This window comes from Lithobates pipiens, unplaced genomic scaffold, assembly GCF_037356315.1.
Source record: "Lithobates pipiens isolate NorthernLeopardFrog02 unplaced genomic scaffold, aLitPip1_a1.2 Scaffold_19, whole genome shotgun sequence".
NCBI classification, from domain to species: Eukaryota; Metazoa; Chordata; class Amphibia; order Anura; family Ranidae; genus Lithobates; species Lithobates pipiens.
Genome location: NW_027507764.1, coordinates 567670582 through 567692093, shown reverse-complemented (window position 1 = coordinate 567692093; position 21512 = coordinate 567670582). Strand labels below are relative to the sequence as shown.

The 21512-nt window shown below is 42.3% G+C and overlaps 1 protein-coding gene across 1 annotated transcript in view; it reads left to right on the top strand.

The window, feature by feature from the left end:
• Positions 1 to 21512, top strand: part of ZFAT (zinc finger and AT-hook domain containing) — a 399551-nt gene that overhangs the window by 306091 nt on the left and 71948 nt on the right. Inside the window, 1 exon segment of the mRNA XM_077493855.1 lies at positions 9443 to 9581. Coding sequence (XP_077349981.1) covers positions 9443 to 9581 — 139 coding nt within the window.

Sequence of the window (21512 nt, the reverse complement as noted above, 5' to 3'; positions counted from 1 at the left end):
CAGTATGTAGAATACCATCTCTGAATGCACAGCACGTTGACTCTTGAAGCAGATGGGCTAATGCAGCAGAAGACCACACCAGGTGCCACTCCTGTCAGCGAGAAACAGAAAAGTGAGGCTACAACTGGCACAGGCTCACCAAAATTGGACAATATAAGATTGGAAAAATGTTGCCTGGTCTGATGAGTCTCGATTTCAGCTGCGGCATTCAGATGGTGGGGTCAGAATTTGGTGTAAACATGAAATCATGGATCCATCCTGCCAGGTGATGGTGGTGTATTGGTGTGAGAAATAATTTCTTGGCACACTTTGGGCCCCTTGGTACCAATTAAGCATTGTTTAAATGCCACAGCCTACCTGATTATTGTTGCTGACCAAGTCCATCCCTTTATGACTACAGTGTCCCCATCTTCTGATGGCTCCTTCCAGCAGGATTATGCACCATGTCACAAATCTCAAACTATCTAACCACTGGACAATGCGGTCACTGTACTCCAATGCTCTCCACAGTCACAAGCTCTCAATCCAATAGAGCACCTTTGGGATGTGGTGAAATGGGAGATTCGCACCATGGATGTGCAGCCGACAAATCTGCAGCAACTGCGTGATGCTATCTTGTTATTATGGACCAAAGTGTCTGAGAAATGTTTCCAACACCTTGGTTTATCTATGCCATGAAGAATTAAGGCAGTTCTGAAGGCAAAAGGGTCTCCAAACCGGTACTAGTAAGGTATACCTAATAAAGTGGCCGGTGAGTGTATGTTTAGCAACTCCTTCTTCTTGGCCATTGTGAGCAGTTGCTGCATTACTGTCAGAAACATGAAATCAGACCGAGACAGAAGTACAGTTAAATCACACTTTTTTTTAATAATAAACGTAAAAAGAACAAACGGAGTCAAAACATAACCATTAACCGGAATGGATAGTCAGCCAAGCCAGAAAGTCAGGGATCAAATGTAGTGGAACAGCAAGCAGGATCTGGAGCCAGAAGGGATGTCAGCAAAGCAAGTCTTGAACAGGATCGCAGGAGATAGTTTCTGTGATGTTGACCAAGGCAAAGGCAGAGATCCTCTGGGCTGAATAGCTTAAGTAGGCAGGACTGACGAGCAGGATATCATCAACAGGTGAGTCACTGTGGAGAGATAGGAGCTGGCAATTAGCCAACAGCTGAGCGCCCAGCTCTGAGGAGGAAGGGCTGAGCCCAGCCCTGACAATTACAGCTTCATAACCTGCTGGGATTGAAACGTTGAGTATATTTATTTTAAAATGTGCATAGCCCTTCATGTATGAAGAATACAGGTAAATTTGTTCTGCGTAAGGGGGGCAAACGTGTCTGTATCCCCCACGACGCACTTCATCACATTGCTCAACGGCCATGGCTTCTCAGCTTGAGAAAGCTACCAAGCAGATCAGAATGTTCTCAGGCTAAATTGTCTGCAGATGGAATGTGTGAATTTGGGATAAACACCATATCATGGCCACTAGATGGAGGTGAGGAGCGTACTTATTGCCTATGGGTGTGCCATCTAATGGCCATAATGCAGTATTTTCTTCATTCACACATTCCATCTGCAGAGAATATAGCCTAAGAACATTCGATTTTGCCCAATTCGCACAGAATTTATTTTCATGCAATTTGGATGGACTAGCTGCTATGTTTTTTGTTTTGTTTTGTTTTTTATATAAATACACCCCTAGGAATTGCTTTTTAAAATTCCTCATATTTTGTACTGGATGGACTTGTGTCTTTTTTTCAGCCAGATTATCTATGTAACACTTGATGTACTTGAGTGTACTTCATGTTATCTTGATAACTGTAAGTTATTTGACTAAAGAGGACAAGCTTTAAAAACCATCCCTGCGGGATCATTTTATTTTTTTACTTTTAATACCTGATTATGTGCACATCATTTGCTGCGCATTTGTGTTTTCCTGGTTTGATATTACAGTCCTGGGGAAAGCCAATCAGTTGTTTAATATCTATCGTCTTCAACGAACGAGACATTCACCAGATAATGTACTAACATTGGCACATACAATACGGGTGAAGATTATTTCTGATGCTTGGTGGCATATAAGGACATTCTTCTTGCATTTCTAACATAAATACTCTGTAAACTTGAAATACATTAATGCAGTGATTCTCAACCAGGGTTCCTCCAGAGGTTGCTAGGGGTTCCTTCAGCATTGGGCAATTTCTGCCTCTCAGATAAGTTCCCACTGACACCATTGATCTTTTTAGCTCTCTGTAAGGAGGTAATTCTTCCCAATGACCACAAGTGTAAGGACCATTCCTCTCACTGACCACAAGTGTAAGGACCATTCTTCCCGATGACCACAAGTGTAAGGACCATTCTTCCCAATGACCACAAGTGTAAGGACCATTCTTCCCGATGACCACAAGTGTAAGGACCATTCTTCCCGATGACCACAAGTGTAAGGACCATTCTTCCCAATGACCACAAGTGTAAGGACCATTCTTCCCGATGACCACAAGTGTAAGGACCATTCTTCCCAATGACCACAAGTGTAAGGACCCTTCTTCCCAATGACCACAAGTGTAAGGACCCTTCTTCCCAATGACCACAAGTGTAAGGACCATTCTTCCCAATGACCACAAGTGTAAGGACCATTCTTCCCGATGACCACAAGTATAAGGACCATTCTCCCCGATGACCACAAGTGTAAGGACCCTTCTTCCCAATGACCACAAGTGTAAGGACCATTCTTCCCAATGACCACAAGTGTAAGGACCATTCTTCCCGATGACCACAAGTGTAAGGACCATTCTTCCCAATGACCACAAGTGTAAGGACCCTTCTTCCCAATGACCACAAGTGTAAGGACCATTCTTCCTAATGACCACAAGTGTAAGGACCATTCTTCCCAATGACCACAAGTGTAAGGACCATTCTTCCCAATGACCACAAGTGTAAGGACCATTCTTCCCAATGACCACAAGTGTAAGGACCCTTCTTCCCAATGACCACAAGTGTAAGGACCCTTCTTCCCAATGACCACAAGTGTAAGGACCCTTCTTCCCAATGACCACAAGTGTTAGGACCATTCTTCCCAATGACCACAAGTGTAAGGACCCTTCTTCCCAATGACCACAAGTGTAAGGACCATTCTTCCCAATGACCACAAGTGTTAGGACCATTCTTCCCAATGACCACAAGTGTAAGGACCATTCTTCCCACTGACCATCACACTAATGTATCATGAGTTGTAAATTTCTAATTTATAGCAGGGGTTCCCCGAGACCAGAGAACTATTTCAAGGGTTCCTCTGTGTTGAAAAGGTTGAGAAAGGCTGCCTTAAGGCATAAACAAAAAGATCCTGATAGGAGATCAGCCGTACATCTGCTTGATATTTCCCCTATATAAGGTATTCATCAGACTTCTGTAGATGATATACTAATGTTGATATTGCATGTTGGCTTTGAAGGTTATTCTTTATGCTTTTGGCATTGATATAAGGACCTTTAATATATCTTGTGAAATACTGAAGTGTTTTCGAGCCATGTGAAGATCTTAACACCAACTTACCTTTTCATATAAACATAGAAGTGATGGCAGAAAAAAAGTGGTCCACCAAGCTTGCCATGTACAGTATCTCACAAAAGTGAGCACACCCCTGACATTTTTGTAAATATTTTATTATATCTTTTCATGTGACAACACTGAAGAAATGACACTTTGCTACACTGTAAAGTAGTGAGTGTACAGCTTGTATAACAGTGTCAATTTGCTGGCCCCTCAAAATAACTCAACACACAGCCATTGATGTCTAAACTGCTGGCAACAAAAGTGAGTACACCCCTAAGTGAAAATGTCCAAATTGGGCCCAAAGTGTCAATATTTTGTGTGACCACCATTACTTTCCAGCACTGCCTTAACCCCCTTGGGCATGGAGTTCACCAGAGCTTCACAGGTTGCCACTGGAGTCCTCTTCTACTCCTCCATGACGACATCACAGAGCTGGTGGATGTTAGAGACCTTGCACTCCTTCACCTTCCATTTGAGAATGCCCCACAAATGCTTAATAGGGGTTAGGTCTGGGGACATGCTTGGCCAGTCCATCACCTTTATCCTCGGCTCCTTTAGCAAGGCAGTGGTCGTCTTGGAGGTGTGTTTGGGGTCGTTATAATGTTGGAATGCTGCGGTCCAATCCCTGAAGAGAGGGGATCATGCTCTGCTTCAGCATGTCACAGTACATGTTGGCATTCATGGTTCCCTCAATGAACTGTAGCGCCCAAGACCATGACACTCCCACCACCATGCTTGACTGTAGGCAAGACACACTTGTCTTTGTACTCCTCACCTGGTTGCCGCCACACAAGCTTGACAACATCTGAACCAAATACGTTCATCTTGGTCTCATCAGACCACAGGACATGGTTCCAGTAATCCATGTCCTTTGTCTGCTTGTCTTCAGAAAACTGTTTGCGGGCTTTCTTGTGCTTCATCTTTAGAAGAGGGTTCCTTCTGGGAGGACAGCCATGCAGACCAATTTGATGCAGTGTGCAGCGTATGGTCTGAGCACTGACAGGCTGACCCCCCACCCCTTCAACCTCTGCAGCAATGCTGGCAGCACTCATACATCTATTTCCCAAAGACAACCTCTGGATATGACTCTGAGCACGGGCACTCACCTTCTTTGGTTGACCATGGCGAGGCCTGTTCTGATTGGAACCTGTCCTGGTAAACTGTTGTATGGTCTTGGCCACCAGTTTCAAGGTCTTGGCAATCTTCTTATAGCCTAAGCCATCTTTATGTAGAGCAACAATCCCTTCTTTTTAAGATCCTCAGAGAGTTCTTTGCCATGACGTGCCATGTTGAACTTCCAGTGACCAGTATGAGAGAGTGAGAGCGATAACACCAAATTTACCACACCTGCTCCCCATTCACACTTGAGACCTTGTAGCCCTAACGAGTCACATGACACCGGGGAAGGAAAATGTCTAATTGGCCCCAATATGGACGTTTTCACTTAGGGGTGTACTCACTTTTTTGTTATACAAGCTGTACACTCACTACTTTACATTGTAGCAAAGTGTCATTTCTTCAGTGTTGTCACATGAAAAGATATAATAAAATATTTACAAAAATGTGAGGGGTGTGCTCACTTTTGTGAGATACCTTTTATGTGTGTGTGTGTGTGTATATATCTTTTTTTTTTTTTTTAAACATACACTATGTTGTCAAAAATATCAGGATATTTGCCTTTACATGCACTTTAATGGCATCCTAGTCTTAGTCTGTAGGGTTCAATATTGAGTTGGCCCATCCTTTGCAGCTATAACAGCTTCAACTCTTCTGGAAAGGCCGTCCACAAGGTTTAGGAGGGTGCATATGGGAATGTGCAACCATTCTTCCAGAAATGCATTTGAGAGGTCAGGCACTGATGTTGGACGAGAAGGCCTGGCTCACAGTCTCCACTCGAATTCATCCCAAAGGTGTTCTATTGGGTTGAGGACAGGACTCTGTCCTCCAAGTTCCTCCACCCCAAACTCGCTCATCCATGTCTTTATGGACCTTGCTTTGTGCACTGGTGCACAGTCTTGTTGGAACAGGAAGGGGCCATCCCCAAACTATTCCCACAAAGTTGGGAGCATGAAATTGTCCAAAATGTCTTGGTATGCTGAACCCTTAAGAGTTCCCTTCACTGGAACTAAGGTGCCAAGCCCAACCCCTGAAAAATGACCCCACACTGTAATCCTCCTCCACCAAATGGTTTGGACCAGTGCACAGAAGGTGAACAAAAATGGCGAGGGTTTACAACCCCCTTAACGACCATCTACACAGGGATTGAAGGTGTGGGGGAAAATCCAAAAATTTCAAGTTGTCACCGAAACAGGAATAGAGAGGAAGTTGTCCAGTAGGAGATTTATGTCCCTTCAAAGAGATTTTCTCTCAAAAGTGACATCAACACCAACCCCTGCCCCCCCCCCCCCCCCACATCACTGACATAGTTGATATAGACGCTGGCTACAGATGAGCAAGGAGCAGCAGAGGAGCTCAGAGATGAGTTGAGGAAAAGTGGGCTGAGATGATCTTTGCCGAGTCACTTTTCCTTGCTTGGTCAATGTGAGAAGTGCCTCTTTAACCACTTGCCCCCCGCCATATAGCAATATGACGTAGGCAAAGTGGTTGCGATATCCTGAAGTCATAGGACGTCACCAGGATATCAAGCCGCTGTACGCCTCTGGGGGCATGCATCGCAGCAATCATTGTTGCGGTGTGTCAGTCTGACCGACACTCTTTTGTCATGTGATCAGCTGCGTCCAATAACGGCTGATCACGATGTAAACAGGAAGAGCCATTGATTCGGCTTTTCCTCACTCACATCTGCCAGACGGCAGTAGAGGAGAGCTGATCGGCTGGTCTCCTGACAGGGGTGGGGGGGGTCTGTGCTGATTGTTTAATCAATGCAGCCCCCCTCAGATGCCCGCACTGGACCACCAGGGACACCACCAGGATGCCACAAGGACTACCAGGGATGGCCTCCACACTGGACCGCCAGGTATGCCACCCTAAACCACTAGGGAAATGCCAATCGGTGCCATTGAAAAATGCCTGCCAGTGATGCCTATGAGTTAAATCCAGTGCCAGTCACCAGTGCCCAGCAGTGCCATCTATCAGTGCCACCCATAAGTATCCATCAGTGCAGTCTTTCAGTGTCCACCAGTGCCATCTAGAGGCGATTCAGTTCGCATTGTGCGCTATACAAGTATTTCATTCATTCATTCATTCACCTATGAGTTCCCATCAGTGCCGCCTATCAATGCCCATCAGTGGCATCTCATTGGTGCCACCTCATCGGGTGCTGCCTTATCAGTTGCCATTGGTGAAGGAGAAAACATACCGTATTTATCGGCGTATAACACACACCTTTTCCCCTTTAAAATCAGGAAAAATCACCGATCCCCGGCAATCCCCCACTGATGGTGAGCGGAGGAGCGAGCGCCACCGAGATACACATAGCCGAGTATACTCAGCTCCGCTCACAGTCACACCCAGTCCCAACCTATGATGGGCATAACACAGGGACTGGGCGTGACTGTGAGCGGAGCCTAGAAGAGTACACTCGGCTCAGTGTATTTCAGTGGCGCTCGGCTCCCCTCAGAGTCCCGCCATTGGACTTGTGTTATGCCCATCATAGGGCGGGACTGCGAGAGGAGCCGAGATACACAGGACCGGCTCTGTGTATCTCGGTGGCGCCATATTTAAACTGAAATGACACTGACAAGGCTGCAGATGGACGCTGATAAGACTGCATTGATGGGCATTTAAATGTAAGTTTTTTTCCTTAAAATTCCCTCCTAAATTTGGGGTGTGTGTTATACGACGGCGCATGTTATACTGCAATAAATACAGTACTTATTTACAAAATGTTATAACAAAAAAACTTCTTTTTTTTTTTTTTCAAAATTTTCAGTCTTTTTTTATTCGTTTAGCGAAAAATATAAACCGCAGAGGTGATCAAATATTTGTGGGAACAAAATGATAAAAATGTAGTTTGGGTACAGTGTCGCATGACCGCACAATTGTCATTTAAATAGTGACAGCGCTGAAAGCTGAGAATTGGCCTGGGCAGGAAGGGGGGAAATTGCCCAGTATTGAGGGGGTTAAGAAGCACGGGGCCACTAGAAGCATTTGCTGGTGTCAAGCTTGTTGCAATCTATTGCTCCGTCGGTGTTTCAACTGGTCCTTGCCAAGTCGCCATCCTGCCAACAAGACCCAAGTTACTCTGCATAAAGGGCAGCATTTGTTTGTCGAGAGCTGCCAGCGAATTCCCAGCTGGGTCGGGAGTGCTCGGCAGGCAAAGACGTGCTTATATTTAAATAAATGTGCCTCTGGTACGCTCCCTAATGAAGCGGTTTCTTGGGTTGCTGTGGCAACAACCCTATTTGTAGAATGGCAGAACGGAATCGTTTCCAAGAGGAGTGTATAATGCACCTGCACACTGAATACCTGTCACACGTGTCTGAAGCGGGGTGACAGATATCAGCAGAGAATAGCAAGAGTCTCCATAATCCCCAGATAATAGCGGCCCGGCAGCTGTATAGCATAAAGAGCCAGCACTCGGAATAAATTACCTCCGAGGGGCTTGTCTGTCGCTTGCCGCGCTAAAATGCCAGTTATAGGCCTGCCAGGGGAGATGCGGCAGAAACCTGTGTTTTATTCACCACAGGGGGGTTAAATTACACCGCGTCTGACGGATGCCGTCTTGGGTGCGGAGGTTAGGAGGTTGCCTTTTTTTTTTTTTTAACTGCTGAAACATACAGAGAGGGGGAGAGATGTAATATATATAATGCCCGAGCATAACGGGAAGTAGACCGAATGTTTGATGTTTCTAAACGCTCAAAATGATGCAGCGTTGAGTGCTGGTGTAGATACATCTTTTATTTTTTTATGTGTGTAATTTTATTGTAGGTGTACATACACCTTTTATTTTTTTAAGGGTATCATTTTATTGTAGGTGTACATAAATCTCTTTTATTATTTTATTTCTTTAAGGGTGTAATTCTATTGTAGGTGTACATACATCTCTTTTTTTATTTTAGTTTTTATGTGTGTAATTTTATTGTAGGTGTACATCTCTTTTTTAATTTTTTTAATGGTGTCATTTTATTGTAGGTGTACATACATCTTTTATTATTTTATTGTAAGTGTACATACATTTATTTTTTTATTTTTTAGGGTGTAATTTTATTGTAGGTGTACATAAATCTCTATTTTTTTTTAAGGGTGTCATTTTATTGTAGGTGTACATACATCTTATTTTTTTGTATTTTTTTTCTTTTTCTTTTTTTTTGAAGGGTGTCATTTTATTGTAGGTGTACATACATCTCTTTTTTATTTTATTTTTTTATGTGTGTTATTTTATTGTAGGTGTACATACATCTCTTTTTTATTTTATTTTTTTATGTGTGTTATTTTATTGTAGGTGTACATACATCTTTTTTTATTTTTTTAATGGTGTAAATTTTATTGTAGGTGTACATACATCTCTTTTTTTATTTTTTGTGTGTGTCATTTTATTGTAGGTGTACATAGCTCCTTTTATTATTTTATTTTTGAAGGGTGTCATTTTATTGTAGGTGTACATACATCTCTTTTTTATTTTATTTTTTATGTGTGTAATTTTATTGTAGGTGTACATACATCTCTTTTTTTATTTTTTTTAATGGTGTAATTTTATTGTAGGTGTACATACATGTCTTTTATTATTTTATTTTTTAAGGGTGTAATTTTATTGTAGGTGTACATACATGTCTTTTTTTTTATGGTGTAATTTTATTGTTGGTGTACATGCATCTCTTTTTTTTTTTTTTTTAATGGTGCAGTTTTATTGTAGGTATACATACATCGAACATAACGTAGACTGCTTACAAGTATGAATCCCTGAATGGTTCTTTTCTTTCTTTTTTTTGCAGCCCTTTGGTTGTGCCTTATGCCACTATTCTTGCAATATCCCGGGCTCTCTGAAGAGGCATTATAACAAGAAGCATCCCAATGAGGAGTGTGTGAATTCTGGAGCTGGGGAACTCCCTGCGGAATCCCTCGTCCTCCAAGGTAAGTGCCGGGTCTCTGTTTTATTCAATGCACCTGTAAATGAAGAGGGAAGAGAACGCCATTATTTTCCTCCAGTAGATAGTCGGCAATAAAAGAACTTTGTTTAATAGACTGGTGGAGCTTTAGAAAGAACCTTTCTTTACTGTAGGGTTCCTCCAGAGGTTGCTAGGAGTTCCTTGCACAATCAAAAATTTCTAAAAATAAGTCACCACTGATGCCAGTGATCTGTTTATCGGTAAGCAGGACATTCTTTCCACTTAACACCAGTGTATGGCACACTCTTCCCACTGGCAACCAATATAAGAGGCATTTTCCCACTGACCACCACTGTAATGCCAGGTAAACACGGCGGAAAATGTGTGATCGGAGCCTGTTGTCGGAAATTCTGACCCTGTGTGGGCTCCATCGGACAGTTTCCATTGGAATTTCCATTGCACAAAATTTGAGATCTGGTTCTCAAATTTTCCGACAACAATATCCGTTTGCGTAAATTTCCGATCGTGTGTACACTATTCCGACACGCACAAAGTTCCACGCACGCTTGGAATCAAGCAGAAGATCCGCACTGGCTATTGAACTTAATTTTTATCGGCTCGTCGTACGTCTTGTACGTCACCGTGTTCTTGGCGTTTGGAAATTCCGACAACTTGGTGCGACCGTGTGTATGCAAGACAAGTTTGAGCCAACGTGCGTCGGAAAAAAAACCATGGATTTGGTTGCGTTCTGACCACCAATGTAAGGGGCATTCTTTCTACTCCCCAACCACTGTAAGGAGCATTCTGACCAACAATGTAAGGAGCATTCTTCCCACTGATCACCAATGTAAGGAACATTCTTCCCACTGATCACCAATGTAAGGAACATTCTTCTCACTGATCACCAATGTAAGGAACATTCTTCTCACTGATCACCAATGTAAGGAACATTCTTCTCACTGATCACCAATGTAAGGAACATTCTTCCCACTGATCACCAATGTAAGGAACATTCTTCTCACTGATCACCAATGTAAGGAACATTCTTCCCACTGATCACCAATGTAAGGAACATTCTTCCCACTGATCACCAATGTAAGGAACATTCTTCTCACTGATCACCAATGTAAGGAGCATTCTTCCCACTGATCACCAATGTAAGGATCATTCTTCCCACTGATCACCAATGTAAGGAACATTCTTCCCACTGATCACCAATGTAAGGAACATTCTTCTCACTGATCACCAATGTAAGGAACATTCTTCCCACTGATCACCAATGTAAGGAACATTCTTCTCACTGATCACCAATGTAAGGAGCATTCTTCCCACTGATCACCAATGTAAGGAACATTCTTCCCACTGATCACCAATGTAAGGAACATTCTTCCCACTGATCACCAATGTAAGGAACATTCTTCTCACTGATCACCAATGTAAGGAACATTCTTCCCACTGATCACCAATGTAAGGAACATTCTTCTCACTGATCACCAATGTAAGGAGCATTCTTCCCACTGATCACCAATGTAAGGAACATTCTTCCCACTGATCACCAATGTAAGGAACATTCTTCTCACTGATCACCAATGTAAGGAACATTCTTCCCACTGATCACCAATGTAAGGAACATTCTTCCCACTGATCACCAATGTAAGGAACATTCTTCTCACTGATCACCAATGTAAGGAGCATTCTTCTCACTGATCACCAATGTAAGGAACATTCTTCCCACTGATCACCAATGTAAGGAACATTCTTCCCACTGATCACCAATGTAAGGAACATTCTTCTCACTGATCACCAATGTAAGGAGCATTCTTCTCACTGATCACCAATGTAAGGAACATTCTTCTCACTGATCACCAATGTAAGGGACATTCTTCTCACTGATCACCAATGTAAGGAACATTCTTCCCACTGATCACCAATGTAAGGAACATTCTTCTCACTGATCACCAATGTAAGGAACATTCTTCCCACTGATCACCAATGTAAGGAGCATTCTTCTCACTGATCACCAATGTAAGGAGCATTCTTCCCACTGATCACCAATGTAAGGAGCATTCTTCTCACTGATCACCAATGTAAGGAGCATTCTTCTCACTGATCACCAATGTAAGGAACATTCTTCTCATTGATCACCATTGTAAGGAGCATTCTTCCCACTGATCACCAATGGAAGGAGCATTCTTCCCACTGATCACCAATGTAAGGAACATTCTTCTCACTGATCACCAATGTAAGGAGCATTCTTCTCACTGATCACCAATGTAAGGAGCATTCTTCTCACTGATCACCAATGTAAGGAACATTCTTCTCACTGATCACCAATGTAAGGAACATTCTTCCCACTGATCACCAATGTAAGGAACATTCTTCTCACTGATCACCAATGTAAGGAGCATTCTTCCCACTGATCACCAATGTAAGGAACATTCTTCTCACCGATCACCAATGTAAGGAACATTCTTCCCACCGATCACCAATGTAAGGAACATTCTTCTCACTGATCACCAATGTAAGGAGCATTCTTCCCACTGATCACCAATGTAAGGAACATTCTTCTCACTGATCACCAATGTAAGGAACATTCTTCTCACTGATCACCAATGTAAGGAGCATTCTTCTCACTGATCACCAATGTAAGGAACATTCTTCCCACTGATCACCAATGTAAGGAACATTCTTCTCACTGATCACCAATGTAAGGAACATTCTTCCCACTGATCACCAATGTAAGGAACATTCTTCTCACCGATCACCAATGTAAGGAGCATTCTTCTCACTGATCACCATTGTAAGGAACATTCTTCTCACTGATCACCAATGGAGCATTCTTTCCACTGATCACCAATGTAAGGAACATTCTTCTCACTGATCACCAATGTAAGGAGCATTCTTCCCACTGATCACCAATGTAAGGAACATTCTTCTCACTGATCACCAATGTAAGGAACATTCTTCTCACTGATCACCAATGTAAGGGACATTCTTCTCACTGATCACCAATGTAAGGAACATTCTTCCCACTGATCACCAATGTAAGGAGCATTCTTCCCACTGATCACCAATGTAAGAAGCATTCTTCCCACTGATCACCAATGTAAGGAACATTCTTCCCACTGACCACCAATGTAAGGAGCATTCTTCTCACTGATCACCAATGTAAGGAGCATTCTTCTCACTGATCACCAATGTAAGGAGCATTCTTCTCACTGATCACCAATGTAAGGAGCATTCTTCTCACTGATCACCAATGTAAGGGGCATTCTTCCCACTGATCAATGTAAGGAACATTCTTCTCACTGATCACCAATGTAAGGAACATTCTTCTCACTGATCACCAATGTAAGGAAAATTCTTCCCACTGATCAATGTAAGGAACATTCTTCTCACTGATCACCAATGTAAGGAACATTCTTCTCACTGATCACCAATGTAAGGAACATTCTTCCCACTGATCACCAATGTAAGGAGCATTCTTCCCACTGATCACCAATGTAAGGAGCATTCTTCCCACTGATCACCAATGTAAGGAACATTCTTCCCACTGACCACCAATGTAAGGAGCATTCTTCTCACTGATCACCAATGTAAGGAGCATTCTTCTCACTGATCACCAATGTAAGGAGCATTCTTCTCACTGATCACCAATGTAAGGAGCATTCTTCTCACTGATCACCAATGTAAGGAGCATTCTTCTCACTGATCACCAATGTAAGGAGCATTCTTCTCACTGATCACCAATGTAAGGAGCATTCTTCTCACTGATCACCAATGTAAGGGACATTCTTCTCACTGATCACCAATGTAAGGAACATTCTTCCCACTGATCACCAATGTAAGGAACATTCTTCTCACTGATCACCAATGTAAGGAACATTCTTCCCACTGATCACCAATGTAAGGAGCATTCTTCTCACTGATCACCAATGTAAGGAGCATTCTTCCCACTGATCACCAATGTAAGGAGCATTCTTCTCACTGATCACCAATGTAAGGAGCATTCTTCTCACTGATCACCAATGTAAGGAACATTCTTCTCATTGATCACCATTGTAAGGAGCATTCTTCCCACTGATCACCAATGTAAGGAACATTCTTCTCACTGATCACCAATGTAAGGAGCATTCTTCTCACTGATCACCAATGTAAGGAGCATTCTTCTCACTGATCACCAATGTAAGGAACATTCTTCTCACTGATCACCAATGTAAGGAACATTCTTCCCACTGATCACCAATGTAAGGAACATTCTTCTCACTGATCACCAATGTAAGGAGCATTCTTCCCACTGATCACCAATGTAAGGAACATTCTTCTCACCGATCACCAATGTAAGGAACATTCTTCTCACTGATCACCAATGTAAGGAGCATTCTTCTCACTGATCACCATTGTAAGGAACATTCTTCTCACTGATCACCAATGGAGCATTCTTTCCACTGATCACCAATGTAAGGAACATTCTTCTCACTGATCACCAATGTAAGGAGCATTCTTCCCACTGATCACCAATGTAAGGAACATTCTTCTCACTGATCACCAATGTAAGGAACATTCTTCTCACTGATCACCAATGTAAGGGACATTCTTCTCACTGATCACCAATGTAAGGAGCATTCTTCCCACTGATCACCAATGTAAGAAGCATTCTTCCCACTGATCACCAATGTAAGGAACATTCTTCCCACTGACCACCAATGTAAGGAGCATTCTTCTCACTGATCACCAATGTAAGGAGCATTATTCTCACTGATCACCAATGTAAGGAGCATTCTTCTCACTGATCACCAATGTAAGGAGCATTCTTCTCACTGATCACCAATGTAAGGGGCATTCTTTCCACTGATCAATGTAAGGAACATTCTTCTCACTGATCACCAATGTAAGGAACATTCTTCCCACTGATCAATGTAAGGAACATTCTTCTCACTGATCACCAATGTAAGGAAAATTCTTCCCACTGATCAATGTAAGGAACATTCTTCTCACTGATCACCAATGTAAGGAACATTCTTCTCATTGATCACCATTGTAAGGAGCATTCTTCCCACTGATCACCAATGTAAGGAACATTCTTCTCACTGACCACCAATGTAAGGAGCATTCTTCTCACTGATCACCAATGTAAGGAGCATTCTTCTCACTGATCACCAATGTAAGGAGCATTCTTCTCACTGATCACCAATGTAAGTAGCATTCTTCTCACTGATCACCAATGTAAGGAGCATTCTTCTCACTGATCACCAATGTAAGGAGCATTCTTCTCACTGATCACCAATGTAAGGAACATTCTTCTCACTGATCACCAATGTAAGGGACATTCTTCTCACTGATCACCAATGTAAGGAACATTCTTCCCACTGATCACCAATGTAAGGAACATTCTTCTCACTGATCACCAATGTAAGGAACATTCTTCCCACTGATCACCAATGTAAGGAGCATTCTTCTCACTGATCACCAATGTAAGGAGCATTCTTCCCACTGATCACCAATGTAAGGAGCATTCTTCTCACTGATCACCAATGTAAGGAGCATTCTTCTCACTGATCACCAATGTAAGGAACATTCTTCTCATTGATCACCATTGTAAGGAGCATTCTTCCCACTGATCACCAATGTAAGGAACATTCTTCTCACTGATCACCAATGTAAGGAGCATTCTTCTCACTGATCACCAATGTAAGGAGCATTCTTCTCACTGATCACCAATGTAAGGAACATTCTTCTCACTGATCACCAATGTAAGGAACATTCTTCCCACTGATCACCAATGTAAGGAACATTCTTCTCACTGATCACCAATGTAAGGAGCATTCTTCCCACTGATCACCAATGTAAGGAACATTCTTCTCACCGATCACCAATGTAAGGAACATTCTTCTCACTGATCACCAATGTAAGGAGCATTCTTCTCACTGATCACCAATGTAAGGAACATTCTTCTCACTGATCACCAATGTAGCATTCTTCCCACTGATCACCAATGTAAGGAACATTCTTCTCACTGATCACCAATGTAAGGAACATTCTTCTCACTGATCACCAATGTAAGGGACATTCTTCTCACTGATCACCAATGTAAGGAACATTCTTCCCACTGATCACCAATGTAAGGAGCATTCTTCCCACTGATCACCAATGTAAGAAGCATTCTTCCCACTGATCACCAATGTAAGGAACATTCTTCCCACTGACCACCAATGTAAGGAGCATTCTTCTCACTGATCACCAATGTAAGGAGCATTATTCTCACTGATCACCAATGTAAGGAGCATTCTTCTCACTGATCACCAATGTAAGGAGCATTCTTCTCACTGATCACCAATGTAAGGGGCATTCTTCCCACTGATCAATGTAAGGAACATTCTTCTCACTGATCACCAATGTAAGGAACATTCTTCCCACTGATCAATGTAAGGAACATTCTTCTCACTGATCACCAATGTAAGGAAAATTCTTCCCACTGATCAATGTAAGGAACATTCTTCTCACTGATCACCAATGTAAGGAACATTCTTCTCATTGATCACCATTGTAAGGAGCATTCTTCCCACTGATCACCAATGTAAGGAACATTCTTCTCACTGATCACCAATGTAAGGAGCATTCTTCCCACTGATCACCAATGTAAGGAGCATTCTTCTCACTGATCACCAATGTAAGGAGCATTCTTCTCACTGATCACCAATGTAAGGAGCATTCTTCCCACTGATCACCAATGTAAGGAGCATTCTTCCCACTGATCACCAATGTAAGGAGCATTCTTCTCACTGATCACCAATGTAAGGAGCATTCTTCTCACTGATCACCATTGTAAGGAACATTCTTCTCACTGATCACCAATGTAAGGAACATTCTTCCCACTGATCACCAATGTAAGGAACATTCTTCTCACTGATCACCAATGTAAGGAACATTCTTCTCACTGACCACCAATGTAAGGAGCATTCTTCTCACTGATCACCAATGTAAGGAGCATTCTTCTCACTGATCACCAATGTAAGGAGCATTCTTCCCACTGACCTCCAATGTAAGGAACATTCTTCTCACTGACTTTCAATGCAAGGTTCATTCTTCCCATTGACCACCACTGTAAGGAGAGTTTAGTTACCAGGATACCGTCCCATTTATGAGCCACAAAACATACCATAGAAAGACACCCATGGGGTAAGGACAACAAATGGATTGTATGTGATGTAAGGTCCCTATACTCGTGCATACCCCATGATCTAGGACTAGGGGTGCTTAAACATCATCTGGACTTGTATGCAGAATACTCACTAAGATGGTTTATCCTGGATGCAGTTTCATATCTCTTATATCACAATTATTTTCTCTTCAATACAAAAACGGGGGCTCCATGGGAGTAAGATTCTCACCCACTTACGCAAATGTATACATGGGCTAGTGGGAAGAACATTGTATCTACAACGCCAATAACCCCCATGGAGACTACATTGTCTCGTACTTCCGATACATTGATGACCTGATCTTCATTATTATACAGGAGTTGGCAGCAACCGAGTTTGTTGTGGAATTTAGGTGTTTACCTGTTTAAAACAATTTTTTTTTTTTTACTTAGAACCCCCAAACATTATACAGTGCCTTGCGAAAGTATTCGGCCCCCTTGAACTTTTCAACCTTTTGCCACATTTCAGGCTTCAAACATAAAGATATAACATTTTAATTTTTTGTGAAGAATCACCAACAAGTGGGACACAATTGTGAAGTGGAACGAAATCTATTGGATTTTTTAAACTTTTTTAACTAATAAAAAAATGAAAAGTGGGGCGTGCAAAATGATTCGGCCCCCTTGCGTTAATACTTTGTAGAGCCACCTTTTGCTGCGATTACAGCTGCAAGTCGCTTGGGGTATGTCTCTATCAGTTTTGCACATCGAGAGACTGAAATTCTTGCCCATTCTTCCTTGCAAAACAGCTCGAGCTCAGTGAGGTTGGATGGAGAGTGTTTGTGAACAGCAGTTTTCAGCTCTTTCCACAGATTCTCGATTGGATTCAGGTCTGGACTTTGACTTGGCCATTCTAACACCTGGATACGTTTATTTGTGAACCATTCCTTTGTAGATTTTGCTGTATGTTTGGGATCATTGTCTTGTTGGAAGATAAATCTCCGTCCCAGTTTCAGGTCTTTTGCAGACTCCAACAGGTTTTCATCCAGAATGGTCCTGTATTTGGCTGCATCCATCTTCCCCTCAATTTTAACCATCTTCCCTGTCCCTGCTGAAGAAAAGCAGGCCCAAACCATGATGCTGTCACCACCATGTGTGACAGTGGGGATGGTGTGTTGAGGGTGATGAGCTGTGTTGCTTTTACGCCAAACATATCGTTTTGCATTGTGGGCAAAAAGTTTGATTTTGGTTTCATCTGACCAGAGCACCTTCTTCCACATGTTTGGTGTGTCTCCCAGGTGGCTTGTGGCAAACTTTAGACGAGACTTTTTATGGATATCTTTGAGAAATGGCTTTCTTCTTGCCACTCTTCCATAAAGGCCAGATTTGTGCAGTGTACGACTGATTGTTGTCCTGTGGACAGACTCTCCCACCTCAGCTGTAGTTCTCTGCAGTTCATCCAGAGTGATCATTGGCCTCTTGGCTGCATCTCTGATCAGTCTTCTCCTTGTCTGAGCTGAAAGTTTAGAGGGACGGCCAGGTCTTGGTAGATTTGCAGTGGTCTGATACTCCTTCCATTTCATAATGATCGCTTGCACAGTGCTCCTTGGGATGTTTAAAGCTTGGGAAATCTTTTTGTATCCGAATCCGGCTTTAAACTTCTCCACAACAGTATTACGGACCTGCCTGGTGTGTTCCTTGGTCTTCATGATGCTCTCTGCACTTTTAACAGAACCCTGAGACTATCACAGAGCAGGGGCATTTATACAGAGACTTGATTACACACAGGTGGATTCTATTTATCACCATCAGTCATTTAGGACAACATTGGATCATTCAGAGATCCTCGCTGAACTTCTGGAGTGAGTTTGCTGCACTGAAAGTAAAGGGGCCGAATAATTTTGCACGCACCACTTTTCAGTTTTTTATTTGCTAAAAAAGTTTAAATTATCCAATAGATTTCGTTCCACTTCACAATTGTGTCCCACTTGTTGGTGATTCTTCACAAAAAATAAAAATTTTATATCTTTATGTTTGAAGCCTGAAATGTGGCAAAAGGTTGAAAAGTTCAAGGGGGCCGAATACTTTCGCAAGGCACTGTACATTGTTTTTTTCTAACAACCTAGAGAATAAAATGGCAGTCATTACAATACTCTTTTTCACACCGTATTTGCGCAGCGGTCTTACAACCGTACTATTTTTGGGAAAACATTTTTGAATAAAAAAAATAAGACAACAGTAAAGTTAGTACTTTTTTTTTTTATATATATTGTGAAAGATAATTTTATGCCGAGTAAATTGATACCCGACATGTCATGCTTCAAAATTGCGCCCGCTTGTGGAATGGCGTCAAACTTTTACCCTCAAAAATCTCCATAGGCGACGTTTTAAAAATTCTACAGGTTGCATGTTTTGTGTTACAGAGGAGGTCTAGGCCTAGAATTATTGCTCTTGCTCTACCGATTGCGGGGATACCTCACATGTGCGGTTTGACCACCGTTTTGATATGCGCTAATTTTATTAATTTTTTCACTGTTTAAAAAAAAAAAAATCTGGATCACTTTTATTCCTATTACAAAGAATGTAAACATCTCTTGTAATAGAAAAAAAGCATGACAGGTCTTCTTAAAGTGGAAGTAAACCCATCGATTTAAACAGTTAAAAAAAAAAAAAGGCATGCCGGGAATGCTAACTGCACATTGGCTGTGCTCTCAGCCAAACTATCAAACCATCCAATGGCTGGTGTCATAACGAATCACATGTGCAGCACCATAGCAGTTGAAGATTAAACAGAAGCAAAGATGGCAGCTTCCTTGGCTGAAAACGATGGGGGAGTTTACCTCCACTTTAAATATGAGATCTGGGGTCAAAAAGCCCTCAGGTCTCATATTTGGACTAAAATGCAATAAAAAAAGAATAAAAAAAAAAATTGTCATTTGAAAAAATTACATTGAAAAAATGGCCCTTTAAGAGCTATGGGCGGAAGTGGCGTTATGACGTCGCTTCCGCCCTGCTATGGTATGGAGACAGGTGGGGGCCATCTTCCCCTCACTTGTCTCCATACACAGGCACCGAGAGGACCCGATCGCCTCCACTGCTGCCGACGGCTCCGGTAAGCGGCAGAGGGAGCAGCGGGAGGGGGGGTGGCACCTCTCCCGCCGCTGATAACGGTGATCTCACGGCAAGTCCGCTGCAGAGATCACCATTATCGTAAACACGACCACCTCCTGAAAAGACAGATAGCTTGGTTGTGGTAGCAGCTGCTGCCATTACCAAGATATCCCTCTTCAAAGTACCGACGGATGTATACAGGAGGCGGTCGGCAAGTGGTTAACGTGAACAAATTGAACCTAAAATTTATCATAGAAGAACACCAGATAGAGACTGTAATTAAAAGAAAAATAGTAGTGCTGCGCTGTCTATCAAGTAATGAATATAAAAAAAATGACTTCTGTGATGTGTGTTTCAAAAGTGGGTACCCATAAATCCGCATACAGGTGGAATCAAATTGATAATCGTAATGAAAGAATTGCTTCAATGATAAGGTCACTTAATAATAAAGTGGTAATAGTTAATAGTGTGTGTATATATATATATATATATATATATATTTTTTTTTTTTTTTTATTTATTGCAGTTACTTATATAGCGCCATCAATTTACGCAGCGCTTTACATATACATTGTACATTCACATCAGTCCCTACCCTCAAGGAGCTTACAATTTAAGGTCCCTAACTCACATTTATACTAGGGACAATTTAGACAGCATCCAATTAACCTACCAGCATGTCTTTGGAGTGTGGGAGGAAACCGGAGTACCCGGAGGAAACCCACGCAGGCACAGGGAGAACATGCAAACTCCAGGCAGGTCGTGTTGTGGTTGGGATTCGAACCAGCGACCCTTCTTACTGCTAGGCGAAAGTGCTACCCACTACACCACTGTGCCACCCACCATAAGTGCTTGCAGTACATATACACAGCTAACTGAAACCATGTGTCTCAAGGCTGGACACTGAAACATATACACATTGAAATCATGAAAAAGTAAAAGCATGAAAAACTAATTTCTTCTATCGTAAAAAGTCCTTAATAGTCTGGATGACTAAATGTGATCTATTCCTTCACCATTGTGTGAAAATCCATGTAATTCGGTGACTTAGCCCCTTTCTTCCCGTGTCACCTCTGTGCTCTCTGGCCCTCTCACCTTGTATATACTTTAAATCCGTATATGATCTTATCTCTCAAAGATGGCGTATTAACATAGGCTCTCCTCTAGGGGTCCTCTGTTGGGTATTTTCAATGCACTGCATGTCGTTATAAAGTGCTGGGTCTCTATTATTCCTAAAACGGTCCTCTTCAGTAGACTCCCAGATAGAGGTGGGTGAAGAAAGAGGAACACTCTTATAGTGTGATAAAGTTATTTGAAAATCATTTAAAAAACAAATGGCATGAACTCACATTTAAAAGTCGATAACCGGCGAAAAGCCATGAGTGCTGAACTTGTTCCTATGCGGCATGACTTCCGGCATTCCTCCACTCACGCCCTACGCGTTACGTCACGTGACTTCTCCAGCTCTCCTGAAGAAGTCACGTGACCATGATGTAACGTGTAGGGCGTGAGTGGGTTTTGGCCTAAAAGCAAAATGCTGTGTGTGGTGGAAAACTAACACTGCACATCACCCTGAACACAACATCCCCACTGTGAAACATGGTGGTGGCAGCATCATGTTGTGGGCATGCTTTTCTTCAGCAGGGACAGAAGCTGGTCAGAGTTGATGGGGAGCTGGATGGAGCCAAATTACAGGACAGTCCT